Below are 27,662 nucleotides of genomic sequence, written 5' to 3'. Positions count from 1 at the left end.
CGCCACCAAGAATTAGAATTATGGGTTGGCCAGTTCCTTGAAAGGAAGAAAACAGCAAGCAAGGGAATGAACCATCTTTCGAGCCTCTCATAGATTAGGGTTCAAAACAATATTGCTCAATAAGATTTCATGATCATACCTATCTGATTTCACCTCAGTAACAGAACAATTTGAAAGATCTTTAACGAGTCAGTATCAAGGGATTCTTATCTAAACAACTGTGGTATCTTTTGCATAGTTTCTCCAGAGTGGCAACAGAATGCTGCATTGAGTTCAGCTTTGTGTCCATGAACATCCTCTGCAGAACAACTTTCAGTGAGAAAAAATAAGCCAATTAGTCCGATCTAAAAGCAAGTAAAACTGAAGCCTACCTCATGATCATCTCCATATTTCTCGATTAGCCTCCCGACATGAACACGCTGAATCGTCGTCAAAGGTTTTAGAGGTGCAGATTTCCCATCTTTGCGCTTCTTTCCAAGGGCTGTTTTCAAATCTTATGTACACAAAAGAAAGAACACAGAATCAGCACAAGATCAAATCAGAAACACAGCTCAAAAGTTGGTATAGGCATCTTCATATGTGACAAATAAGACATTAATATCAAGTCAATCAACATTCTATTTCATTTCAATACCCATCGAGTAGGAGTGTGAGATCCCAAACGGAACAACCTCTCCTTGGAAGAGGCATAATGGGAAGCCCAGAAGGGAAAACTCAACAACCTAGAGGGAAAGCCCGAAACCCTGAAAGGGAAACTCAAAGAAAACAATATTTGGATGAGTACCGGTTCTATTGCGTAACTCTGAAAGACGCATTTAAAAAATCACAAGGCTGATGGCGATCCGTAATGGACCAAAGCGGACAAGCGGACAATATCTACTTGCGTAAAAAGTTGCCAAAACAGGATCAATCACCCACAAAATCCACCCAGTTTGGATGAACTTTTGGTTCAATGGAAAGTTGCCACTTCTTAAAGCTATTCAGAAACTGTGAAACCTTTGCTAAGCTGTGAATCCTTCCAGGTCAAGAAAACCAAACAATTAACAGTGCAACAGAAACTATACCGAGAAATCGTTCACTTAAGCTTCAGCAGAAGGTTTAATATTCCATGAAACCAACTAATTAACATTAACTACCCTCGAACCATCCCGCTCCTTCAAAATCCAGAAATTTCACAAAACACAAGGATATCCATGCGGGAATACCAGCAGAAATAAAACTCAAACTCACCGTCCTCTTCCACATCACTACCGGAAGAATCAAGCACCGAATCAGGGTCATCGGAAGGCGGCAATGACGGCGGGACCTGGAGAGAGTCGCTCTCAACGATGTGATCCGTTCGGGAACGAACACTGAGCAAATTAGGATTAGAAAGAACACCGAAGGACTTGTAGTTGTGAATGACACTGGCTTTCTCGTCCCATGCGGGATCTTCTTCAAATTGTTCGGCAAGCAAGGAGCGGAGCTTCGGCGGCATACAGAAAGATGGCTTGAAGACATTGGGATTTCGTTTGGGCAAGCCGACCTGCACTTTTGCCCGAGATCTCTTGTACTTTCTTCGAGACCTTCCCATCTCTCTCTGTCGCTCTGTGAATTCAGAGAACAACTGGTGGCTAGGGTTTAGACATAGAAGATGAAGAACACGTTCCGGATTTCGTAGGGTTTATTTCCCGAGGGTGTGTAGAAAAGAAATTAGGAACCGACCAAACCGAACCGCCTCAATTATATATATAATTTTTAATGGCAATATCTCCGGTTCATTTTGAGCCTAAGCTTCCATAATTTTACTTTGGACTTTCCAAAACACCTCGTACCTTGTAGCGATAGAGATGTATTCCTTACTTATAAACTCAATATGTCTTCTAAATCAGCCAATATGGGACTCTCTCCCAACATCGGTTCTAGAAATTAAAACAAAAAATATATCTTTAACCATCGATTCTTTCAACAAACCATTCTGTCAACGGTTCAATCAAATATTAGCATACAATCACATGTGGAGTGGAAGGATTCTATAATGATTTTTGGCAATGAAGGATGAATCTGTTCCAAAAGGCTAATTTGTGGAAGTTTTGCCTGTGGGTGATATGCACAACGGTGAGTTACAAGTCAGTGGAGCGGCTAGCATACTCTTGAACCAACCCACCGAATAGCGACGGCCTCTCCAGCAACTTAGATGGCTTGTCAAACTCTTTAGCAAGTCCTGTTGCATGGTACACAAAGTGTTTAGGGAGCTAAAGAGAATGAATGATATTGGATATGCAGTGATCCCGGAAATGACTAGAACCTCGTATTGAATGTTCAAGACGTAATTTTAACCAGAAAATAATCAACGAACGAACGAACGTTACGATAGAGCGAGAGCACTGACCTGCATCTATAACCAAAACTCTATCACAGTCCATAACTGTTGGAATTCTGTGAGCAATGCTGATAATCGTACACGTCGTGAAGTCCTCTCGGATGATCTTTTGAATCACAGCGTCGGTTTGTGAATCAACTGAAGCTGTCGCCTCGTCCATGAACAAAAGCTGGCTACGCTTTAACATAACCCTTCCTAAACAGAGAAGCTGTCTCTGCCCCACACTCCAATTGTCTCCATTAGCAACCACTGGCATAGTATAGATGATTGGTTAAAATAACTCATCTTTGAACAGATCGAAAAAAATTATAAGTTCAAGCAAGATTTGGCTTGAGACGTTGACCGGGAGAAGGCGTGCACCTGATGCATCGAGTTTGTCGGGTTTTGCAGCTATAACATCTTTAAGTTGGCATCTCTCAAGACTCTACAAATAGAGAAAGACTTAGAAAAGATAGTAGTCGTTTACGTGTTAATGCACTTCCCAATGATATGTAAGACACGAAAGATTAATGTAAATATATATATATGCATGATCACCTGCCATATTTCTTCATCGGTATACTGGCCAATTGGATCGACATTGCTTCTCACAGTTCCTTCAAAAAGAACCGGTTCTTGGGGAATGATCCCGAACCGTGAGCGAAGATCATGAAGCCCAAGCGTGCCTATGTCGATGCCATCGACGATTATTTTCCCTCCCGAAGGTTCAACAAGCCTAAAGAAGACTTGGACTAGAGTTGATTTTCCACTTCCTGTTCTGCCAACAACTCCAATCTTTTCTCCCCCATGAATGCTTAGAGTGATACCCTTGAGAACCAATGGAGTGTTCGGGCGATATCGCACCTGCAGCCAAAAAATTTAAATCATATTCGAGTTTCTAACGTTTCAAAAGTTTAAACATCAAAGTCATTCTAAATACGTTCTCGAGAAGATGATATGAAGTCCATTTCTTCCAAAACGAGGCGGGACAGAAGTCATAGATAATTACCAGCAGGTCTTGCAGATGAACATCACCACGGGTAGGCCAGTTTGGAGGAGGAAGTTTGTGTTCAATCCTCCATGCTGCTTCAGAGGGTATTATGGAGAACTGCTTTATTCTCTCAACAGAAACCATTTTGTTCTCAATGAAGCAACTCACATAAATGGCCCAGAACAACGCACTATTCAAGGATAATCCATATGAAAGTGATAAACCAACAGTTGCTGCATCAAATACAATATAACTGATGAACACGGCTAGTTTTCATTACAGATATAAAGATCCAAATATGAGTACCTGGGTTTATAATACTGCTTGGTAATAAGATCATGAACAAAGCAGATATACAGAGGAAGATACTTCCAAGCAGCTCCAAACGGAAACCCAACCACTCCTTAGATCCATTATTGTAGAAATCCATGCATAAATTGGCATTGACCCGTTTGATATTCTCGTCGCAAAATAGCTCTTGTTTTCTAAATGAACGTATCGTCGTTACTCCAGTTATGCTTTCTGAAAAGTGATGAATAATAGGTGCTTTTGTGATAGCGTCCAGGCGAGTTAGCTCACGAGATGATGAAAGGAAATAGCCCTGTATATGTGTATACAAAGCAACGAGTCATGAGTTAGAAGACGCACACCCTGTTAGGAATCACGACTCTCTACAATGGTATGATATTGTCCACTTTGAGCATAAGCTCTCATGGCTTTGCTTTAGGCCTTCCCAAAAGGTCTTATACCAATGAAGATGTATTCCTTACTTATAAATCCATGATCGTTCCCTAAATTAGCCAATGTGGGACTCACTCCCAACCATCATCCCCTCGAACAAAGTACACTATAGAGCCTCCTCTGAGACTTATGGAGCCCTCGAATAGCCTCTCCTTAATCGAGGCTTGACTCCTTCTCTGGAGTCCCGAACAAAGTACACCCTTTGTTCGACACTTGAGTCACTTTTGACTACACCTTCAAGAATCACCATTTCTTTGTTCGATATTTGAGGATCCTATTGACATGGATAAGATAAGGGCATGACTCTGATACCATGTTAGGAATCGCGACTCTCTACAATGGTATAATATTGTCCACTTTGGGCATAAGCTTTCATGGCTTTGCTTTGGGTTTTCCCAAAAGGTCTCATACCAATGAAGATGTATTCCTTACTTATAAATCCATGATCTTTCCCTAAATTAGCCAATATGGGACTCCCTCTCAACAATCCTCTCCTCGAACAAAGTACACTATAGAGCCTCTCCTGAGACCCATGGAGCCCTAGAACAACTTTCCCTTAATCGAGGTTCGACTCCTTCTCTGGAGTCCTCGAACAAAGTACAACCTTTGTTCGACGCTTGAGAATCTTATTGACATGGCTAAGATAAGGGCATGACTCTGATACCATGTTAGGAATCACGACTCTCCACAATTGTATGATATTGTCCACTTTAAGCATAAGCTCTCGTGGCTTTGCTTTGAGCTTCCCCAAAATGCCTCATACCAATCAAACCCATGATCATTCCCTAAATTAGCCAATGTGGGACTCTCTCCCAACAATCCTCAACACACCAGACCAAATTAAATGAAAAAACGTACCCGGTACCACACGTTAAGCCAGCCAAGTGGAATAAGGAAGAAAGCTGTAGGCCAGGAATATTGACATATAATGACGATTATACCGAACACAGCAAAGTACAGGACCAGACTACTTTCCATGAAAATGGGGATGAACAAATCGATGTTGGTCTGATCATTTGATGCCTGATTAAAGAAAAGTAATCTTCAGTGAATGGCTTGAATATAGCTCATTTCTCATACATAACTACATGAATATATCTGAATAATCTAACGTGCAAAAAAACATCGATTTCTTACCCGACTTAGTATCCTTCCTGAAGGTGTAGTGTCAAAAAACGACATGGGAGCATGTAGAATGCAATTGAGAATTTGTGAGAAGAAAACAGTGGCTGTCTTAAGCCCCAACAATATAATGCCAAAGGATCTGAAAGCCACCAACACCAATGAAACGCAAGCGAGTATGGCATAGACGGTAATGAAAAGCGAGGGATCAAATGATTCGGCATTTTCGTCCGAAGTTTCATATGAGAGCCAGTAATCACTAGACATAGACGACAATTGCCCTGCAAAAGCTAGTCCCAACACGACGGCCACACCCCACCATCCAAAGGCCTCTGTGCAGTAAACTTTGTAGACTTCCCAACTAACTCTTCCTGTTTCCCTCTCTTCATCTTGGATGAGCTTAGAAGAGCCCTTATTTGGGCTTAGCTTATCAACAGCATTGTTTTCACCATTAATCGATGAAGATTTTCGTAGTAGGGGACGGTTTTCAACTGTTTCAGCCGTGCTGTTTTCCACACTTTCCATGGAGGTTTCATGTGCAGCAACCAATGCCTCAAAATCTGTTCCGGAGCTTAATAAATCACTATACTTCCCCGATTGCACAATCATCCCGTCACGCATTACCTATCGAAAGTGGCACCAAAATTCAGTCCTCTTAACTGTAAGGGATAGTTTGCTTCAGAAACTTCAACCAAAAAGAATTTGTTTATAAATAATATACTTACTAAGATAAGGTCCACATTGTGCAAGAAATCAACTTGGTGAGTAACAAGTATGACAGTCTTGTCTCTGAGAATTCCCCTCACACACTCCTGTGAAAATATCATATAAAAATTGGATGAACATCACTTCCTACAACTCATATTTTACATGAAATGGAAACGAGAATGGCTTTAACACAGCCACTGATCTTTTAAAGCACAGCAGCAAAGACGGTACAAGGATCACTGCCTCTATTACATGGTCTATGTAACGGCTCAGGCCCACCACTAGCAGATATTGTCCTCTTTCGACTTTCCCTTTCGAGGTTCTCCTCAAGGGTTTAAAATGCGTCTGCTAGGGAGAGGTTTCCACACCCTTATAAAGGGTGTTTCGTTCTCCTCCCCAACCAATGTGGGATATCACAGTCTAAGTCTAAGAGCATGATTGGTTCTCCTTTAAAGCAAGTGATACACAAAAGACAACCATAGAGGTGAAAAATATGGAGAAGGATGCACCCAATAAAAGTTGTAACAGCCTAGACCTACGACTAGCAGATATTGTCTGCTTTGGCCGGCCTATTACGTATTGCCGTCAGCCTCACGATTTTAAAACGCATTTGTTAAGGAAAGATTTCCACAGCCTTATAAGGAATGTTTCGTTTCCCTCTCAAACCGATATGAAAAGTATTTAAAACCAAAAACCAAAGAACTTCAAATGCTTTAAAACTGTTGTAAAGAAAACTTTTAGTCACTATTAAACAAGATGAAAAGTACTTTGTGCATGTGTTATCACTTGTCACCTTGAATATTTCCGACCCCGTGTGAGCATCGACAGCACTAAACACATCATCAAGGAGATAAACGTCGCAATCTTGATATACAGCTCTGGCAAGTTGTATCCTCTGTTTCTGACCACCACTTAGATTAATACCTCGTTCACCAATCTCCGTTTGATCTCTGAATTCCATCATTTCTAAGTCCTTTTCCAGGCAACAAACTCGGATTACTTCCCTATATCTGTTCCTGTCCATTGGCAAACCAAACAATATGTTCTCTTCAATAGTCCCATTCTGTATCCATGAAGTTTGGGCGACGTAAGCCGTTGTCCCACATACCCGAACCTGTTAGAAAGAGATTGGGGGGGCAAAGTTATCATAAATCCTGCAAGTTATTAAGTGTTTTTTTTTCACTTTCAGTCAAGGATTGAAAAAGGATCGTACCCTTCCAGATATTTTATGCATCTCGCCCAGAACTGAAGCCAGAATAGAAGATTTTCCAGATCCCACAATGCCAACAACAGCTGTGAGCTCTCCTTTCCTAACATTAAAATTTAAATCTTTCAAAACTACACCCTCCTCGTCCTCCCAGCTAAACGACCCATCTCGAACCTCGACTGCTATGCCATTGTCACATACTTCTTCCCTCTCCACTGAATCCTCCTTCAATTCCCCACTCAACATGAACCGATCCAACCTTCCAAGTGATATTACTGCTTGTGACAGTGAAATCAAAGACTGAGGGAAGGTTCTAATAGGCTCCTGCACAAGCCTGAAGAGACTCATAGCTGTAAACACTGTCCCGGCATCGAGTCGAATGCCTAAGAGGATTGCAAAGCCAAAGGTAATAGTTGATATCACCGCTGGAGAGCTCCCCATCACCAACATAGTGGCAGATACTGAATACATGAACTTGGTAAGCCATTTAAACTCTATACCACGAAAAGTTAGGACTCGGTTTTGAAAATGTTTCTCCCATGCTTGGAACTTAATCACACGCATATTGTTAAGCATCTCGTTTGTTGCTTTCATCCTTGAATCCCGGCCCATCATCAATTGCATCATGAACCTATTGTTATTCTTGGTAGTAAGAAAAACAAACAAAAAGACAGCCAAAAGTCCGACCGCTGCAGCAGCCACCGCAGCACGAAGATAGGCATACAAGAGCCCAAAGGCTATAGCAACTTGAAATGGTGTCAACCATATAGCATGTAATTGCAGCATCATATCTGAAAGTTGCTGGGCATCTACAGCCATATAGTTTACAATTTGTCCAATCCCATGAGCCTGCCTGGCAGATGATGATAGCTTTAGGCCTTTCTTGTATATTGAAGTAATAAGGGTACACCGAATAAGCATTCCAAGCTTCTGGGAGTGGAAGTTGAAGTGATGAGTAGTTAACACTTCAAAAAATTTAGCAAACATGAGGGATAATATGAGGTAGTACCCTTCATAAGAGGAGCTTCTTTTTCCAGAAGTATAATCAATAAAACTTTGGATAAGGGCAGGTCCCATAAACATGACACTAATACGGATAACTGCAAGAAAGCCAGTGAAGCGAATGTCCTTCCAGAAGCACCGAATCAATGTGGCCTGCACAGGATGCTCGATTCTCTCATGTGGTTTAGGCCATTTTGATTCAAATATTGCTAGCCTGGCTGCAGCCCTGTGTTCTGGAGAAAGGGATGGTACTTGGTCAATAACTAAAGGGGCCACATACCCTTTTTTAAGCAAAGGGTTCATCCAAAACCAGAATAATTTGGACAGTGCAGAAGCTGAAGCATAGGCAGTCACATTGGATTCGTTTGAGGGCTCAATTTCTTGCGCTGTTCTGGTCATCGTAATGCCGGTTGATCCTTCAATAGCAATATAAAGAAAAACCATTGACAATGGCAAGAAAACTATGAAAACAATGTCATTGAACCTCAAGTTGGGTTCCGCAGTTTCTTTGGCAGAAATGAGACGAATAATCCCAGATACAGTAAAGAGACAAATAATAACGAAATTTGCAGCCCAATAAAGGCGGAGTGTTAACGGGTGCCTAGCAGCTTCAAATCTCTTTTCATGAATGATCAAGATAGCAATCACTGAATGAGTTACAGCATGAACTAACCAAAATAATCCATTGGTTAATTTCCATTGCGATTGTTTACTTGTAGTAAAAGATAGAACACAAAAAACAATGCAAATCAAGGCAAATAGAACACTCAAAATCAATGAGAGTTTGAACCAGATTGTAGTTTCGAGACGAGCTCTCTTCTTCTCGATGAGAAGTTGGTTCAAATCAGAGCCGGGCCGTTCTTGAGCAGTAAACTTAGAATAAAGCTTTTGAGCTGCAAATGATATGACAAGGAGTAGAAATAGAAGGTCAATAGAGGATAAAAGTGCTCTTTGAGGACATGGAGATAGAAAAATGAATTGCAGCCATTGGGAAATAGTTGAAGGATAAGCCCCTTTTGAAGATTGAACCACAGTGCAAGAGAACGATGTTAACCACGAAGCAGAAGCCATATTCCCTGATTTCTACAAAGACGAATCACCACACAATGGTGTGATATCTGTTAGCGGTGGGCTTAGGGCATTACAGATTATGGGTTCATCTTAATAAGTACGCTTGAGGGAACAACGTTCCCTTCTCGCAGTTCCCTGAAAATGAACAGCATTCGTCATAAACTCACGAGAAATCATAAGAAGCATCTGAAAATACACTGACACTAAGAGATTCAAACGAAAATACAAAGCCAGGAGATCACAACCCAGAAGAGAAAACACAGAAGCAAAACAGAAGATCACAACCCAGAAGATAAACTATACATAAAAATGACAATAAACAAACACTAAAAGGGCAATCTCAGTGTTAATGTTTGATTAATCCACCACGCCCAAATGGTGGTGAGAGTTCTCTTATTTATAATCATTTACAGAATATAGAAATAAGGTAAATTACAAATAATAAGGAAATAGCGATAAAAGGAAAGAATAATAAATGAATACAATATATTTGCATTTAGTAAAAGAGAAAATATGGTAACCCGTAATGTAAGGCAAATATCTAGATATTTGCCTTAATGAACGGTCAACTATCCTTAACACCCCCCCGCAAGCTGAGCGTCGGATTTGAACGAACATGAAGCTTGGATCTGAAAAATTCAAAGAGAGGTCGAGAAATACTCTTTGTGAAGATGTCAGCAACTTGGAGATGAGAGGGTACATATTGTGTACGAAGTTTGCCAGCGATAACAAGTTCTCGAAGGAAATGATAATCTAGTTCAACATGTTTGGCCCGCTTGTGAGAAACAGGATTAGAGCTCAAAAAAATAGCACTTTTGTTGTCACATAAGAGTAAGGGCTGCTGTGAAATAGGGACCTTGAGGTCATGCAAAAGATGCGTAACCCAAAGAAGTTCAGCAGCAGTTGTGGCAAGAGCACGATACTCAGATTCACAGCTGGAGCGTGATACAGTAGGTTGCTTTTTGGCACTCCAAGAAATGAGATTGTTACCAAGATAAATAGAATAGCCGGATGTAGAACGACGAGTATCGGGACAACCAGCCCAGTCAGCATCCGAATAAGCGACTAGCGTACTAGGAACAGTGGATGGACGAAAGATAAGACCAAAGTGGAGTGTTCCTTTGACATAGCGAAGAATACGTTTGACAGCAAGAAAGTGATCTGCAGTAGGGGCATGCAAGAATTGACTGACAGAATTGACAGCATAGGCAATATCTGGACGCGTGATAGTCAAGTACTGAAGGGCGCCAACAAGAGATCTGTAGAGAGTAGGATCAGAGAAAGGAGAACCATCAGCAGTCAGGTGTTGAGAAACAACCATGGGAGTGTGAACTGGTTTGCTATCGAGCAACTGAGCACGAGTAAGAATATCTCGAGCATATTTTAACTGACTGATAAAGAGACCATCAGGAGTGGGTGAAGCTTCAAGACCAAGAAAGTAACTGAGAGAACCCAAATCTTTGGTAGCAAACTCAGAATGAAGCTTGCGAGTAAAGCTGTTAATAAGAGATGAGTTGTTGCCGGTAACAATAATGTCATCAACATAAAGAAGCAAATAGATAAGGTTAGATTGCTGATGAAAGACAAAAAGGGACGTGTCAGCGCGACTACAAGAAAACCCAAGTGTGAGAAGAAATGAGCTAAAACGCTGAAACCAAGCACGAGGAGCTTGCTTTAAGCCATAGAGAGCTTTCTTTAATAGACAAACATGCTTTGGAAATCGAGGATCAACATACCCAGGAGGTTGTTCCATATGAACACGTTCAATAAGCGTTCCATTGAGAAAAGCATTCTTGACATCAAGTTGTCGAAGAGGCCATTTATTTGTGACTGCAATAGAAAGCACAACACGGACAGTGGTAGCTTTGACAACTGGACTGAAAGTGTCAGTGTAGTCAAGACCAGGAACCTGAGTATAACCTTTGGCAACGAGACGAGCCTTGAAACGCTCGACGGATCCATCGGGCAAATATTTAATACGAAACACCCATTTAGAGCCCACGATGTTGGTGTTGGCAGGGCGAGGAACCAAAGTCCAAGTATCATTTTGTTGTAACGCTCGAATTTCTTCATCCATGGCAGCCACCCAAGCAGGATTCTTAGCCGCAGATTTGAATCCTTTTGGCTCAGTGGATGCAAGAAGAGCAGAGAGAAGTCCAGATGAGCCCAACATACCAAGATTTGCTGGATGACGAGTCTTGAATATACCAGCTTTGGCGCGTGTGATCATAGGATGAGTGCTCAAAGAAGAGAAATCAACAGGAGGTTCAATAGAGGTTGAATTAGAAGTCGAGGGTGACAAAGTGGAACCTGCAAGAGAAGTATCAACCTGCACAGACTCATCTACAAGGTCAGAACAAATATCACACGGGGATGAACTGGATTGAGGAATGTGCGGTGATGAAGTGGTAGGGGGGGATGAATCAATATGATGAAGATGTGGTTCCAAGAAATTTGAAATAGGAATAGTGGAAAGAGGTTGGGCTTGGGAGCTAGGGATAGCAGGAAAGTGAGTTTCATCAAATTGAGCATGGCAGGTGATATATAGCTTAGTGGTGGCGGGATCAAGACAGCGGAACCCTTTATGAACAGGACTATAACCCAAAAAAATACAAGGAATGCTGCGGGGAGAAAGCTTGTTAGGCATATAATCACGCAAATAAGGATAAACACGACAACCAAAGGGATGAAAATTGTCATAATGTGGAGTGTAGCCATAAAGGAGTTCAAAGGGTGACTTACCTCCAAGAAGTGGAGTAGGCAACCGGTTGATAATATAAGCTGCAGTGCTGAAGGCGTCAACCCAAAAACGAGGAGAAAGATGAGAGTGAAAGAGAAGGGCCAAGCCAGTCTCAGTCACATGACGATGTTTTCTCTCAACACGACCATTTTGAGCAGGTGTATATGGACAAGAGAGTTGTTTTTGTGAGAATAAGAACGACCTCGCTGGTTGGTAAAGGAAGCAGGGTGACTTTCATGGGTGCGGCCACGATTAGTGGCTATGAATGCTGTAGGAGTGGAGTCAGAGGACTCAAGGGAGCGCTGGAACAACTCAAAACTTTCAGTTTTAGAGACTAGATCTGCAAAACAGGGGATAGGGGTGAGAGCCATCTGAGCAGTAGAAAAAGCTGAAAATTCGGTGCCGAGTCCACGAAGGAACCAATGCACTTTATCAATGTCCTCGACGGGTCTGCCAATGGCATGAAGTTGGTCACAAATTTTTTTGAAGGCACGGGCATACTCAGCAACAGGTTTTGTGCCACGTTTCATCAACTGCAAGTCATCCTTGAGTCTCAGTTCACGAGCTTTTGACTGATGGCTGTACGTAGTTTCCAACGCAAGCCAAACATCACGTGCAGTAGAGAGACCAACGACAACAGCCATGGCTTCCTCAGTGAGAGAGGAGAGCAGGAGACAGAGAAGTCGTTGATCGGCTGCTCTCCATGCCAAATATTTGGGGTTGAATGTTGAGGAGGTTTCTGGTTCAAAGCGAGGTGGTGGAACCATAGTTCCATCGACATAGCCCAGCATGTCTTGACTCTCAAGAAGAGGGAGAAGTTGGCTTTTCCAAAGAAGATAATTGGAGGAAGAAAGTTTGATGGTGATCATATGGATTAGAGTATTGAAAGGAAGAAGATGATAACAAGATTCGGAAGCCATAGAGAAGAAAGGATCAGGGTTGTTAAACCGAAAGGGCTCTGATACCATGTTAATGTTTGATTAATCCACCACGCCCAAATGGTGGTGAGAGTTCTCTTATTTATAATCATTTACAGAATACAGAAATAAGGTAAATTACAAATAATAAGGAAATAGCGATAAAAGGAAAGAATAATAAATGAATACAATATATTTGCATTTAGTAAAAGAGAAAATATGGTAACCCGTAATGTAAGGCAAATATCTAGATATTTGCCTTAATGAACGGTCAACTATCCTTAACACTCAGCAAACTACAAAAGAATCGTAAAGTTAAAAACCCCAAAGAAAAACTGTTCCACTCTCAAAGACTGAGAAATGAAGCTCACTAAGCTTAACAAAGATGATCCATAAACTAATGAGTAACCATCGTCGAGCTTCTTACAGTGTCGTGTTCTCTCAATCTAAACGATACAAAAACAGAGGTCAATTAATGGCGGCAGATGGGGTCGTGGGTATTACAGAATAAGCTCTGTATCTTCCATGGAAATGTTAACAGAGACCCAGTTGATTAAAGAATGAAAAGATTCATACTGAAAAACCAAACAAATGAAGAACAACTAAAGAACTTGGAAGGGGATGATTTCAATGCAAACTTACAGCTTATTGAGAAGGGAGAAAACTAGCAGAACGCCGACAGAGTCCATATCGTGTTGATTTATGGTTTCTTGAGGGTATGCGTAATTGATTATTTTGTTGTTTTTTGCTGTTTGTACGTTTGATAGACCCATTTGGACTCGATGATTTTGCATGTCTTTTCAACAACCAGATGGAGAAAATTATCTGCGACTTCATTCAATTAAAAAAAAAAAAAAATCAAGAAATATTATTTATTTATTCATTTTTTAGTTCCAATAATTTTAATTTAATATTTAATAAATAGGCATTTACAGGTTATTTTTATAAAATAAATAACCCAAATATATGCACTACAAAAAAAAACCACCACGCGAGAAATAAGGTAAATAACACATAAATCCGAGGTGGAGCCTCGCGTTCACGTGTTTCACGTGTTTTTTTTTCTTTTATTTTTCTCTAAATGGAGAAGGCTTCATTATTATCGAGAAATAGAAGCCCAATAAGAATATTGGCCCATGATAAAAGGATAGAAGCCGAAGAAAGGGCAAGCGAAAGCCCAATAAGAATATCGGCCCATTAAAAAATAATGAAAGCCCAATCTAGGGCAAGCGAAAGCCCAATAAGAATATCGACCCATGATAAAAGGATGGAAGCCCAAGAAAGGGCAAGCGAAAGCCCAATAAGAATATCGGCCCATGATAAAAGGATGGAAGCCCAAGAAAGGGCAAGCGAAACCCCAATAAGAATATTGGCCCATGCCCAAGCAAGGGCAAGCGAAAGCCTAATAAGAATATCGACCCATGATAAAATAATCGAAGCCCAAGCAAGGGCAAGCGAAAGCCGAATAAGAATGTCGGCCCATGATAAATTAATAGAAGCCCAAGCTAGGGCAAGCTGAAGCCCAATAAGAATATCGGCCCATGAAAAAATAATGAAAGCCCAAGCTAGGGCAAGCGAAAGCCCAATAAGAATATCGACCCATGATTAGAAAAATAGAAGCCCAAGCTAGAGCAAGCGAAAGCCCAATAAGACTGTCGGCCCATTATAAAAGAATAGAAGCCCAAGCTAGGGCAAACGAAAGCCCAATAAGAATATCGGGCCATGACAATGAAATAGAAGCCCAATTCGTCACAAAATTGAAAATTTTGCGAGGGATTGTAGCTAGAAAGTACTAGAAGCCTCGTTCACCCCTCTTTTATTTCGACAACTCACACCCCCCACTTGGCTTATCTTTTGAGTTAGGGTTTCTGTTTCCTCATTACCTCTTTCTTACATTTCTCTAGGGTTTTGCCATACTTTTTCATCATCTTTGTATAATCCGAAGCAATGAGGTAAATTACTACTCTCTTTCTAACACTGTCAAGCTAGATCTTTCCCAAGATTGCATACTGTTGGGTGTTCTTTTTGATCTTTGGTTTTGTGATCTTCATTTTCTCCATTTTTACTTCTCGAACCGTGCTTGGTCGCGCGATATACATGAAATCGTCTTAGCTTCGTTCTTGATTTTATCTCTTTTACTTTGGTATTTTGAGTCAGGGTCTATCTTGAGAGTTCTTGGGTAGAAATGTCTTACGAAGTGATGATGGTCATGTTAATTCTTTTGTGTTGCTTTCTAATTGACGTGTTCTTGGACTTTGTAAAAGTTGGTTCGTTTTGGGCTCGAGTATTGTGGGAAAATCATGATGGGTTATTTAGGGTTCTAAATAGTTCCTTTTTTTCTTACTTCGGACGGTTGTAAGTTTTGACTCTGGTACGACCCGTGTGTGTGTGTGTATATATACGTTGAGGATTATCTGTCAAATCATATATATTCGGGTTGCAGAAACTGGTTTTCTGTTGACATCGTATACTGTACATTTGGTGGGGATGCACTATTGTTTTTTTGACTTGTAGGACTTGAAAGAATTCTTTAGTTTCTTGGGTCAACATAAAGCTGAGACTCGTTGCTTAGGCGTTATTACGGTGCAAGTCAACATAGTTAACTAAGGCTAAGAGCTTATCTTGTTGGCTTTTTTGCTGAATTTTATTTCATAACATCGTCTTGGGTGGTTGTTTCAACTTTTGATTAGGTGGCTGACTCTTTGAGTGCATTCTGTTGCTTGATATATGGACTCAGAAATGGGATTTAGTTTAATTCATTCTTCTGATGATTTTCTATAAGGGCATATCTTTAGAGACTTCTTTATACATGGATGATTACTGATAACATTGTTTAATAAAATGTAGTCGTCATCCGGAGGTGAAATGGGCCCAGAGACTGGACAAGGTCTTTATCACTGTGCAGCTCCCAGACTCTAAGGATTCTAAGGTCAATCTTGAGCCAGATGGAGTATTCACTTTCTCTGGTAGTGCTGGTTCAGAGAATCACCATTATGAACTGAAGTTGGAGCTTTTTGATAAAGTTAATGTTGAAGTATGTAGACATATTACTCAATTTTTTTGCTATTTCTTTTCTGTTTCAAGTATGCTATCATATAATGAATGGACCTAGTAGATCGCATCTAATTTCTAAGTTGACAGGAAAATTTGAAGAAATATATGGTTCACCGTTTAACACAAATATTTCGTTCTAACAGGAGAGTAAAGTAAACATTGGAGTTCGGAGCATATTCTGTATCTTAGAGAAGGCTGAGAAGGGATGGTGGAAAAAGCTATTGCGTGGAGATGGAAAGCCACCCCATTATGTCAAAGTAGATTGGGACAAATGGGTGGATGAGGATGAAGATAATGGTAGTCTAGTTGTGCCCTAACTTGTTGGGTTATTACCTTGAATTAAACTTTTCATCCTATCTTGTGTAGCTAATGTGTACTGATCAACTCTTTTGTTGTTCAGGAACTGCTGGTCTAGGTGACATGGATTTGGGTGGCATGGACTTTTCGGTAAGGATGTGTTGTTGAACTGATTGCTGTATTTTGCATCTCTGTATCTTGTTCTAATCAATGTTTTCATCTTGCAGAAATTTGGTGACATGGGTGGCATGGGCGGCTTGGGTGGTATGGGCGGCTTGGGTGCGGGTGGAATGGCTGGCATGGATGTGGGAGATGATAATGAATTCAACGGGAGTGATGATGATGATGACGACGACGGTAAGTTCCTATTTTGCTTAAGTAGTGCAGAATGATTCACTGTGCCTTGGGTCTGTGAATTGTTTCTGCAGTGGTTGAATGTATAATTAAGAGTAGCATATGGGCAATTGAAATCTTGTGACTTTCGACTGCACGATTCTCACTTAAGTTGACTGTTTAACTTGTTTGCTGCATTTGGCTGATCTGACCGATTTAGCTATTTTGTGCTGATGGTGTTGTGTTATTTTGTTATCGTAGAACAAGAGGTCTCAAAGCCAGATAAAAGCGGTGATAAGGCTGAATCTGCCAAGCCAGAGGCGGAAATCGAAGGTGGATCCTCAGAAGAGAAAAAGGAGGCGGCAGCAGCAGCAGCAGCAGCTAGCACATGATTTTGCGGGGTTGTTCAGAAATAACCAAGCATTTGATAAAAATGTTTTCATAGTTGTGGCTTGAATTGAATTTTTGAGCTTTTATGATGTGGCCTATTTTACTGTGTATTCCTCTGGAACTGCTACTATTTTCGAACTGCTTAAAATCTTTTTTTTGCAATCCAGGAGAACAATTATTTCACTAGTTTTATAGGTGGTAATGAATGCATTAAGAATGAGTTGAACTGACCTGTATGGTGCTTTTTTTTTTTTTTGCTGGAATATATCTCACGATTTCTCTGATTTCTCTTGAAGCTTAGTCTGCTCAAACAGATTTTTCTTCTTTATTTTGAATACGAAGTTATCTATGGTTCATTTATCAACTTCAGTATGTTATCTGTATATAGTTTTCACCTTAATATAATTTTAGATTTATCTATTTAATATATATATTTTAATTAATTTTAAATTTAGCTGTTAGATATTTATTTTTATATAATTATATAATGATTACGAATATATTTTCCAAATTTAGCTGTTAGTTATATTTTCCAAATTTATGTATAACTAGTTGGTAAATTTGAAAGCTTAACCAAGATCATGGCATACATCAAAAGAGGGGAAGAAAAAAGAGCAAATAGAGACAAGAAGAAGCCTATGCCAATAGAATAGAAGGGTCCACATGACACCTTCTCACTAGTATACTATTACAAATAACGCTAGATAAATTAAAGTGACCCTGTACTTGGGATTCCATATTCTAAACATGAGTGAGGCGAGGAGGAGAAGAAGAAGAAGAAGAAGTGTTCAACAGTCTTCGTTATTTTCATCTGACCTTTTAATTGTTGTAAGATCCACCAAGTGTCTCATGGTTGGCCTTCCATGAGGGCAGTTCCAAGGAGATTTCAACTCTGCCAAATGCTCCACTATCTGTGTAAACAAACAACCATATACTATTTACGTGCATAGAATTTCAGAGGCTCACAAGCAATGCAAGGAGCTTATTTTTTTAGTTCAGAGATTCCATAAAAGAGAGAGATACAGAAAGACTGTGTAACCTTCTGCATTTCGTTTCTCCCTAGTGGATCCCCAATCATAACAGAGGATCTACATGCCCGTGATGCCAGCATTGCTCGAACTCGGGAAGGGCAGACTGAATTGGCAGTGTCCATCCGGTACGAGCCGATTATAGAACATTCACCTTCACTATCAGCAAGTGTAGAAATCAGGTCCTTAACATCTGTTCAGTCACACCACCATTGTCAGTATAGTAATCGAATTGCATTCTGTGCTTGAAAACAGCAAGAAGCATCCTACGAGAACCACCTTCAACTCCGAATGTTATATTTTTACTGAAAGGGACAGCTTTTAATCTGAATCGATTTCCAGGTAGAGCATGTGGATCTTCCTCTAGAACAAATCCATTCTTCCTGTCATCAGAGTACAGAATGTGACTTTTACAGATGACGAAGATAAGGTTTAACCAAATCATTACTAAAATTTTAATGATGGAAAGAAAAAGATTGGAATTATACGCAGCACAATGGTACCTCAATATAAATTGAAACTAATTAGTATGAGTACAAAATATGCTGAACTATTTATTTTCCGTGGAACTCTTCGATCAGAGACAGAAATATTTACTTCCTTTTTCATAACTAGTTTCCTTTGTTGAAATTTCTCTGGTATAAAATCTATCAATTATGGGGTATTTTCTTGAATGAGAAAACAATTTCTCCAAAAAACTATAATCACCTGATTACGTCCATGTGAATTGAAACGACAACTTCTTCTTCAGCAGACAATTCCAACCTCAACGGCCTGCAAGAATAATTTACCTTAGAAAAGCAGAGAAGGATTTCACACCAAACTTTCTGTTTTCTCTCTTCTGAGTCTGCTAACCAGCATATTTAGCCATAGTTTCTCATTCTCATTCCAACAGAATCTAACACAAAGAGTAAGAGCAGAAAAGCCCCTCACCTTAGTAAAGGCTGTTGGTTTAAAATTGTCGATTGTGACAGTCGCTCAAAGTTGTACTTCTCATCAGCAGCATGCTAAAATTGGAATATTTCCATTGATGCAGTTATATTTTGGTATAACATGAAGATAATTTAGCATAAAAGTCCAAGATGATGCAAGGAAAATCACCTGATCAACAATAAATAAATCTTGATCTAACTTCCCAATGATAAATCCGAGGTTGAATTGTCCAACAACCTATATAAAACATAGATTTAATTAATAGTCCTTTTATCTTCAATTGGAAAAAGAATCAATGGACAAAAATTATTCATTAATGTACTGGGATTGGACCAGCTAAGTAGGACAAAGATGCTCTGTTTTATCCTTTCTGACTAAGAGAAGCCAAGATTGACGTAGATTGTATGAACATTAGTAATACTCAACAGTGTTAATCTTGGCTTAAGCTTCCCAAAATAAATAATAATAATAATAAATAAATAAACCATTTCTTGAGAATGCCCCAAAGAAACTATGGCCAAGCATGGCTATAGACTAATGAGGTCTTGAGAGAAGTCAATATTAATGGAAGCAATCAAATGTCACCAGTGGCATATCCTACTGGTGTAAGTTGTCAAAGCTTGTAATAAAGGGGTATTGTATGTAAAAGCACAAATTGAAATTTATGGTCAACATCAAAAAACTGCGAGTAATAGTTTCAACTGCAACAAACATTACAAAAGTACAACAAGTAGACGAGATTAGAGACCTTCATTCTATTAAAATCTTCCTTTCTGAAGAGCCGGTCCAGCTCCTTGGCAGCTGCTTCTAAAGCTCTTGCTTTCCGGTCTTCATTATCAGGTTGAGAAAGTTTCAGAGTAGCAGCAGCATAGTGGCTGCAAGCGATGATAAAAAGTTAAATCATTATTCACATGCATGATAAGAGTGGATAGAATATTATTGAATAATGTTAGCATTTCAGAGACCATTTCAACTTCTTCCTTTCGCATATATAGCCATTCAGTTTGTATCTCAACTGCCGCTGCATCCTCCTTTTCTTCAGCTCATGAAACTCAAAATGAAACGTCGAACATAACTTCAATTGAGGACTGGAGCTTTCTTTCATAAAACCAGAAGGAAGTACTGAAGAGTCGGATAGTAGAAGATCCTCAGACATCTCAAGATCCTTGATGGGTGTATCAGTTGATTCTATAACAGAATGAGGCACCTTAGCTATGGCTTCCTCTGTACATTCCTACAAGAGAAACGGTCACATGAAGGGCCAGAAATCTTAGTGACGTCAATATTTTGACAGACAGTATAATTACACCTACAATGTTGTTATATCAAGTGGTACCAAGCTAGTCACTTGCCACCAATCATGCACTTATTCCCGTTTGCTCTCAGATAAAATACGAATGAAGTTGCACTGAATTACACCTAAATGCTCAATAGTCTTGAAGGAATAACTTGACGCTTATATTAAATTATGGATAGTCTTTTTTTAATGCCTCACTGAATTTACTTGTCTTGGCTTCCATGCCAATAGTTTGGATTTCTAGAACAATTGAGCCACTATAAATTATCAATTATTTGAAGAAAAATCTCTAACGTCAACAATTTTGAGTTGTATTCCAAAAGGGGGGAAAAGATCACTTATAATGTGAAGTGATGCTTAGAGTTCTCAAAAAGGGAGAATTAATTTGTTTCTAATCAAGAAAGGAAACTATATACAAAGTTAATGGTCTATATGGTTCACGGTACTCCCAGTTGTTCCAAACCTCCCCCCACGAATGTAAAAGATTGTATACCTCTGTTGTTTCTCCATCATCACTATGGTCCGCAGAAGATAGTGGAATACTAAGTTCATTGAAAACTCTGTCTGTATTAGTTTGTATGGAGCTGTCTTCATCATTCCCTTCTGAAAAATCATCAAACACCTGGCAATCTCCGTGTGTGCATTTCACATCCTTGGAAGGATTCTCGGGACCGATTTTCTTCCATTGATTATTAAGAAACTGGTTTCTTAAGATGGGCACTTCAGACAGTGGTGCAGATAAAGTTTCATATTTTCTCTTATTTTTAGTTACAAACTTGTCAAGTGATGATTGAACACGGCTTGTATCGGTTCCAGTAACAGTCACACATGGAGAGGAAGGAGTAATTTGTTCACCTTTCTTGCTACTGAAACAAGTTTTCTTATGTTGATCATAATCCTTTAAAAAAGCATCAGCCTTCTTCATGCCATGCACTCTAAGAGCAAAGTCCTTTCTGGTTATATTTTCCTCACCATCACTATTTACTACATCAATAGTTTGTGAGGATTGTTCCACATTTTCAACCATCTTGAGAGAATCATCATTATCAGCCGAAGTCAGATGAGAAGAAGCACCTCTGAGCTTACTTTCATCAGGTGAGAAATGTTCCATTAACATGCTCAATTTCCTTTTATCAGAACACAGCTCAACGCTATCTACTTGTTTAGTAGGTTCTTCAACTTTATTCACAGAATAGCAGGCATTAATTGGAGAATAGATCTTCAGTAGTTCCTCCCTCAATCTATGCAAAATGTGAGTTTCATCAGAGAAGAATATTTTTCTCTTATCAGGAGTTACATTGACATCACAAGCTTTACTTGGGAGACTGAAATTCATGATTGCAATTGGATATTGCCGGGAGTTTGCACTTTTATACAACTCATTTACAAGCTTGCTCACTTTAGGCATATCCACAGGTCGATTATTTACAAAAAAGAATTGCCGATCTCCCAAATTCCTCCCACTTCCCTGTCGACTCTTCGACACAAATCCTTCAACTTTGCAATCATCTGATAATAATATAGATACAGACTCCAAGCAGTTGTAGGTAGTCATACCAAACACTGTTATGATGTTATCCTTAATGGAACCACTTCCTTGAGTTTTGAATACTACAGACTTTGCATTTTTTCCTGCAGAATTAGTGCATACAAATCTAACTCCTCTTGCTATGACAGCATAAGCCTGCAACCAGAAACAGCACAATTGAAGACATTCAAGTAACCAGCAAAGTTCATAAAAGAGAATTTTTCAGCCATGAAACTACATGATTTATTTATTTATTATTATTATAATTATTATTTTTGAAATAAGAAGAAACTTCTCATTGGATGAAACTAAATATAAAAGGGAAAAGAGGCAGCTCCAAAGGAGTTACAATTTTGTGAACATATTTGTACATATTACAAAAATATAAATACATAAGATAGCAACCAAATAGAGGCCTATCCCATTCATCTATGATCACGCCCTTTTTCTTCAGCCATGAAACTTGAAATCCTATCTTATCAAATAAATACTTCTTACAGCCCATGTTTGGCATCTCCTGATGACCAACTTAACATCCTACTTAACCCACTAATGCTAGAATGTATATGCAAGAATGAAAACTTACATTCAATAATGAAATGAGCTTGCCATATTCCTTTCGAATGTTACGACTGAACTCTTTACTGCGCACAGGTAAATTTGAGAATAACTTCTTAACCATGACAGTGGTTCCAACTTGGCGTGCAGTTTTCTTTTCAGCAACTAGTAGTCCTGAATGATCAAAAGTTAAGTGGGTTGCAACAGACTCATTCTTTGTCCTAGTTTCAACAGTCAAATTTCCAAGAGAACAAAGAGAACTTAGTGCCTCTCCTCTGAAACCATACGTGGTTAAAGACTGGAGATCAGGAAAATCAGACAATTTTGACGTATGATGCCTGAGAGCAAGAACCTGCGACGTTTAGAAAACAAACGTATCAAACATAGTGGAAAGAATATTCGTGTAAATAATGCAGTAGTATCGAACAAAGAAAATATTCCAGATTAATAACCCGTAAATATCAACTGGGTAACAGTGAGTTCTTCCCAAGGTATCAATGATTGAAGGTCAATAGAAGTTAAACCACAGATTTATCATCCCTCTGTTCATAATAACATAGATGTTGGTAACAGTAAAAAAAAAANATAAAAAAAAAAAAAAAAAAAAAAAAAAAAAAACAGCTGCATACGGACGTAATGAGAAATCGAAAAATACCCTGAAATTGGTGGGAGAAATGCCGGACCCATTATCAATGACCTGGAACCACTCTTCTCCGAAATCTTTCAAGGAAATCTCGACGCAGGTGGCTCCAGCGTCCAAGCTGTTCTCGACTAACTCCTTGACGGCAGAAGAGAGGTCAAGAATCACTTGCCCTGAGCAAATTCTGTGGACAATGCCTTTGTTAATGGGCTTAATGGTCGGGGAATCGACAGCAATTCCTACATCCATCGAAATTTCAGAAATAATCCTCGCATCAATAGCATAGAAACCCTAACTCAATACTGAAGATGACAGACTTTGGCGCCAAAAAAAACTGCGAGGGAACTAAGCTTCAACCTTCGTGACTGAAATCTTCTCGTTGGAGCGGCTTCCTCCACATCACCTCTTTTTTTTTTTTTTCACTACAAATTTAGAATTTTGATATTTGTCTTATTATCGTTCATAAATATTTTTATTATTAAATACTAAATTAAAGATTCTACCAATATATATATCTACCCAGTCAATTAATTTTTAAGTTTGTTAGATACAAAATAAAAAATTGAAAGAAGGGGGTTTAATATTATTTACTTAATTTTTATTATATTTAAGTTATAATTAAGTATTTAATAGTTTTTTTTTTTTTTAATAATTATTCTGTTTCTCCAAATGGGCCACTAAAAAATTAATTAGGTTAAAAAGATATTTTTCGTGCGTCATATACACATAATATATATACATATATAATCAGTTATTATATTTTTATTTTTTGATGCAAGTGATCAAGCTTAATTTTGTACCAAATTTAATACTTTAATTAAAATGAATGAATTGTTGAAAGTTTATACATAGTTTTTCATTACTTTTAATGGACCAAAACTGAACATAAAATAAAAATTGTATCACTTATTTAAATTTGATAAGTTTTGAATAAAATTGAAAGTTTATAGTAAAATTCACACCACATTAAGATTGGGGTAAATTAAAGCTATGTTATTTTTTCTTATTCAATAGTTCTTATAGACGATATGTTTAGTTGTCTCGAAAACAACATACGAAAATTGACATAACAATTAATGTATAAAAATTAAAAAACATATGATATCAACTATAGCGTCATTCATATAAATTTAAAATGATCCCAAAAATACACCAACAATATGCTACAAAATACACTTTTAACATTTTTTTATATATATATATAATGGCACTGATCTCCAAAATCAGAGAGAGAGAGAGAGAGAGAGAGAGCAATACAACTTCCTAATCACATAAAAACAAATTTAACGGAAAATGGAAAGCTAAAAGACCTGGCAGATGAAGGGGTAGATCTTCAAAATTATTCTTATTTTAAAGGGAGAAAGAAGATTCCATTACCTAATGCAGAGAATGCCTGGCCGAAGACTGTGCGGGCTCGGAGGCTCAAAATCTAGCATCGGCTATCAGGCCGATGGCAGCTCCAGCTCATCGCAATCCTACAACCCCGTCTTATTGCTTTTTTAATGAGATCGTCCAGAGAAGATCGGTGTCAGATTGCACTCTTACTTTCTCTCCTTTAACTTTATTCGATGAGCTAATTAGACCTCCAAACTTCATCTCTGTGTCAGCTGGAATGAATCCAACGTTAACAACAACAAAAAAAAAATAATAATAATAATAATAAATAAATAAAAAATAAATAAATAAATAAAGTCACGAGAACTTATGTTCAAAGTAGACAATATCATTCCATTGTGGAGGTTCGTAATTCCTAAGACTTGAAACATGACACAGATGCCTAATAAGGCGGGAGGGGAACAATTTGAAAGTACGATATCGAAAGTACTTACTCAAATCCCATTGGAGACCTTTGGTTGTAGTGCTTCCAGAAGGCATCCCAATTGGAATGAGACCACAATGCGGACCCTCAACAGATGAGTCAACATGGATTTCATGGTGATGAGTCCTTGGCAGAAGATGAACAAGGCAATCATCAGACAGAAGGATTATGCGCGTAGTTGAGAAACGGCATAGTACATTGATGTTTCCTATCTCGTGATCGAATCGTCCACCTAGAGCTCCGGCAACAAGTATACACAGCTGAAAATGAACAGCTCAACATTATAATGCCAATCTGAAAAGTCAGAGCACAGAACGAAGTGTAGTAATTGAATCATTGAACGTAAACAGCCAAACGAAGTCCAACCTACATTAGACTCCTCCAGATTTGGCATAGACTGAAGAATATATGCAACACATTTATGTAGGTCTGTAGTATCCTCATCTTCAGATTCATCAAATATCTTGATCCCCTGCACCATGTGAATATGGATATCTTAAGCCAGTAATGCATACATGATAACAAGTAATGCCCGAATTTCAGCGACACATAGGAATGGAAAAATTACACCCTTGATGCAGAAAGAGCCATCAGTGGGATAGTCCAGTACGAACAGAATAAGAACTATCTGTGGTCTCAAAATAGATGGCAAAATCCTGGAAAAATCCAAGGACTCGTTTGATAACCATTTAGTTATTGAAGATTAAACGTATAAATACTATTTCAACCTATAGGTTTCTTTGTTTTACCATCTATCTTTACAAAAAGCTTTCAAAATCTAAGTCAAATTTAGAAAGCAAAAAAAAAAACTAGTTACTAAAAACTAGTTTTTATTTTTAGAATTTGGTTAAGAATCTAAATGTCCCCCCAAGAACGATAAAAACTATAGTAAAGAAACTGAGAGAAAACAAGATGAAAAAAAAATATATTTATCAAATGAGTCCTAAACTCTTTCAAGGGAGAAAGGGAAAAAATGACATACTTGCTTATCATAAAAATCTAGTACTTCTGCCCGAATTGAATCCATGTCTCCACTAATAACATCTGGCTTGTAGCTGGCAAATAAAAAAATAAATCAAGAGATAGTATCAAAGTATAGTCACGGTCACCAAAACATAAGATATATAATCCTAGAATAATTTATTTGTTTCGTAACAATAATATCAACTATCATGAAATGCTTGAGAATGGAATGTACACATCAAAACCCAACAAAATAGCTTTAAATGTCTTCTTCAGCCAGCCACTGGTATTTGTTTCTTTTAGTATCAATAGCATATTGAAACTTGGAACACATTTGGGAGTTTATTTGTCTTTTTTTCCTGGAAGAATAATATTACTTTACACAATCATGAATTACAAGTCCATCATTATAACAGTAAAGAACAGTCTGGAATAAGAAAAAAAGAACTATAAAACATATAACTTAGGCCCGATTTGATAACCATTTGGTTTTTGAAAAATTAAGTTTATAAACACTATTTCCATCCATTAATTTCTTTGTTTTAGTATCTACATTATAGGGGTGTTCTAAAAACCAAGCTAAGTTTTAAAAACTAAGAAAATTAAATTTTAAAATCCTGGTTTTGCTTTTGCAATTTGGTTAAGAATTCAAATGTTTAGTTAGGAAGGATGAACAAAAAACTAATAGTTACGAAATTTTGAAAATTTTCAAAAACTTAATAAGAAACAGCTAACATTTAAAATGAAAGGAACGTTTTGGGAAATTCATCCAAACCACAAGTTAAATTGAAACTTTAAAGCTATAGCCACCAAATTGAAACAAATAATCGGGACTAAAATGGAAATATAACAAAAAAAAAGTAATAATAATAAACCTAAATGCTTGTCATAACATAGCAGTCGATACTAAATAAAACAGTACAGAAATATCCATTAGTTATCTCTGTAGGAAGGTTTGTACGCATTAGCCATCTGAATTTTCAAAAGAAACAGAGAACAAAACCCCAGGCACGAAACTTGATAACTAAAGAGAGAAACTAAATCACATTAAAAAGGGAGTAATAATGGGAAAAATGCATAGCATAAGAAAATGGAAGAGAAAGACATTCAGGAAACCTATTACGAACATCCAAAGCGTCTAGATGAGGAAACAGCAGAGGCAATTCATCAAATACGCGATTGGCACCTCCATCGGCACACAAACGAAGTTGTGCTGCTCAACAACAACAATACACAAAAACATATCAACACAAAAATATATTCATCAAAACCCAGGGAATTTGTAGACTAACAGTGCTTCCAGAGCAGGGGAGTGAATTTGGGGAGACGTTGGTTGAGCAGAACAAGAGCGTAGGTTGAAGAACGGCGGTGCTCTGCCGGAAACGAAGAAGAAGAAGAAGAAGAAGGGAGGAGGAATTCTGAAGAGTGGAACAAGACGCTCATGGCGGAAACGCGAGGGATTGGAAAATTTTCTGAATGGAAAATTGAAAAATAGGATTCGATTGGAAACTGATTGAATATTCAGAGCAAATGACGCGGAGGAAACAAACAATGTAAATCTTGCAGACAGCTGGGCTTTTCCCGCTCTCTGTGATTGGCACGTGCGACTTCTTAGCTAATGGCCAATACCTTTTACTAAATGGGTAATTTTGTTTACTACGTAGCTCTATTTTGGTCATTTTCTCTTCAAATTTTTTTATAAAATATCCAATAGATTTTCTAATTTTTTTTATTTTGTATTTAATAAGCTAAAATTCTAATAATTAATTATTTATTAGATATAAATTTGAATTTTGCATTATCAATTTTTTTATAAAAGAAAATAACTTATTTTTAAATTTATTTCATTTTAATTTCATGTCGTAGTAAAATTTAAAACGACGAAGATTTAGATGCCAATGTGCCTCAACTCCATTTCTCGAGTCGAGGAGATTCAAACTTGCTCAAAAAACGTGTTTTAATATCAGCTACTTGACACTCAA

At 38.3% G+C, this 27,662-nt stretch overlaps 5 protein-coding genes across 11 annotated transcripts; 1 reads left to right on the top strand and 4 right to left on the bottom strand.

Annotated features, from left to right (window-relative positions):
- Positions 1-67: 67 nt before the first annotated feature.
- On the bottom strand, positions 68-1,670 carry LOC111488281. The gene is made up of 3 exons (XM_023135979.1): positions 1,231-1,670; positions 372-493; positions 68-298 (listed from the first exon to the last, which is right to left on the bottom strand). The coding sequence occupies exons 1-3, from the start codon at positions 1,571-1,573 to the stop codon at positions 182-184; spliced, it is 582 nt and encodes a 193-aa protein (XP_022991747.1). The 5' UTR covers positions 1,574-1,670; the 3' UTR covers positions 68-181.
- A 130-nt stretch (positions 1,671-1,800) lies between these two features.
- Positions 1,801-13,589, bottom strand: LOC111488461 (ABC transporter C family member 14-like). 2 transcript variants are annotated; one of them, XM_023136203.1, is made up of 12 exons: positions 13,483-13,589; positions 7,117-9,318; positions 6,697-7,017; positions 5,921-6,007; positions 5,211-5,819; positions 4,932-5,096; positions 3,639-3,933; positions 3,351-3,565; positions 2,900-3,205; positions 2,723-2,786; positions 2,372-2,611; positions 1,801-2,203 (listed from the first exon to the last, which is right to left on the bottom strand). In XM_023136203.1, the coding sequence occupies exons 2-12, from the start codon at positions 9,181-9,183 to the stop codon at positions 2,103-2,105; spliced, it is 4,470 nt and encodes a 1,489-aa protein (XP_022991971.1). In that variant the 5' UTR covers positions 9,184-9,318; positions 13,483-13,589; the 3' UTR covers positions 1,801-2,102. The 2 variants fall into 2 exon arrangements, with proteins under 2 accessions (XP_022991971.1, XP_022991970.1); XM_023136202.1 differs by lacking the exon at positions 13,483-13,589 and adding an exon at positions 13,268-13,445.
- A 1,047-nt stretch (positions 13,590-14,636) lies between these two features.
- Positions 14,637-17,144, top strand: LOC111488213 (uncharacterized protein OsI_027940). 2 transcript variants are annotated; one of them, XM_023135899.1, is made up of 6 exons: positions 14,637-14,792; positions 15,688-15,874; positions 16,038-16,191; positions 16,295-16,341; positions 16,419-16,536; positions 16,786-17,144. In XM_023135899.1, the coding sequence occupies exons 1-6, from the start codon at positions 14,788-14,790 to the stop codon at positions 16,914-16,916; spliced, it is 642 nt and encodes a 213-aa protein (XP_022991667.1). In that variant the 5' UTR covers positions 14,637-14,787; the 3' UTR covers positions 16,917-17,144. The 2 variants fall into 2 exon arrangements, with proteins under 2 accessions (XP_022991667.1, XP_022991666.1); XM_023135898.1 differs by having other exon boundaries at positions 16,419-16,548.
- A 374-nt stretch (positions 17,145-17,518) lies between these two features.
- Positions 17,519-23,312, bottom strand: LOC111488347 (DNA mismatch repair protein PMS1). Of its 3 annotated transcripts, none has more exons than XM_023136044.1 (11): positions 22,914-23,312; positions 22,287-22,610; positions 20,666-21,856; positions 19,841-20,109; positions 19,624-19,750; positions 19,044-19,112; positions 18,876-18,949; positions 18,651-18,716; positions 18,222-18,325; positions 17,954-18,135; positions 17,519-17,825 (listed from the first exon to the last, which is right to left on the bottom strand). In XM_023136044.1, exons 1-11 carry the CDS (start codon positions 23,145-23,147, stop codon positions 17,703-17,705), a joined length of 2,763 nt encoding a protein of 920 aa, XP_022991812.1. In that variant the 5' UTR covers positions 23,148-23,312; the 3' UTR covers positions 17,519-17,702. The 3 variants fall into 3 exon arrangements, with proteins under 3 accessions (XP_022991812.1, XP_022991814.1, XP_022991813.1); XM_023136046.1 differs by lacking the exon at positions 22,914-23,312 and having other exon boundaries at positions 19,841-20,111; positions 20,665-21,856; positions 22,287-22,432; positions 22,546-22,616; XM_023136045.1 differs by lacking the exons at positions 17,519-17,825; positions 17,954-18,135; positions 18,222-18,325 and adding an exon at positions 18,339-18,600 and having other exon boundaries at positions 18,645-18,716; positions 19,841-20,111; positions 20,665-21,856.
- Positions 23,313-24,094: 782 nt separating this feature from the next.
- Positions 24,095-27,214, bottom strand: LOC111488361 (thiamine pyrophosphokinase 1-like). 3 transcript variants are annotated; one of them, XM_023136066.1, is made up of 6 exons: positions 26,974-27,214; positions 26,797-26,899; positions 25,700-25,772; positions 25,088-25,189; positions 24,728-24,977; positions 24,095-24,505 (listed from the first exon to the last, which is right to left on the bottom strand). In XM_023136066.1, the coding sequence occupies exons 3-6, from the start codon at positions 25,742-25,744 to the stop codon at positions 24,387-24,389; spliced, it is 516 nt and encodes a 171-aa protein (XP_022991834.1). In that variant the 5' UTR covers positions 25,745-25,772; positions 26,797-26,899; positions 26,974-27,214; the 3' UTR covers positions 24,095-24,386. The 3 variants fall into 3 exon arrangements, with proteins under 3 accessions (XP_022991834.1, XP_022991831.1, XP_022991833.1); XM_023136063.1 differs by having other exon boundaries at positions 26,797-26,893; positions 26,973-27,200; XM_023136065.1 differs by lacking the exon at positions 26,974-27,214 and having other exon boundaries at positions 26,808-26,893.
- Positions 27,215-27,662: the final 448 nt, after the last annotated feature.

Source organism: Cucurbita maxima, unplaced genomic scaffold (genome assembly GCF_002738345.1).
Source record: "Cucurbita maxima cultivar Rimu unplaced genomic scaffold, Cmax_1.0 Cma_Scf00013, whole genome shotgun sequence".
NCBI classification, from domain to species: Eukaryota; Viridiplantae; Streptophyta; class Magnoliopsida; order Cucurbitales; family Cucurbitaceae; genus Cucurbita; species Cucurbita maxima.
This window is presented reverse-complemented; position numbering and strand designations above follow the sequence as displayed.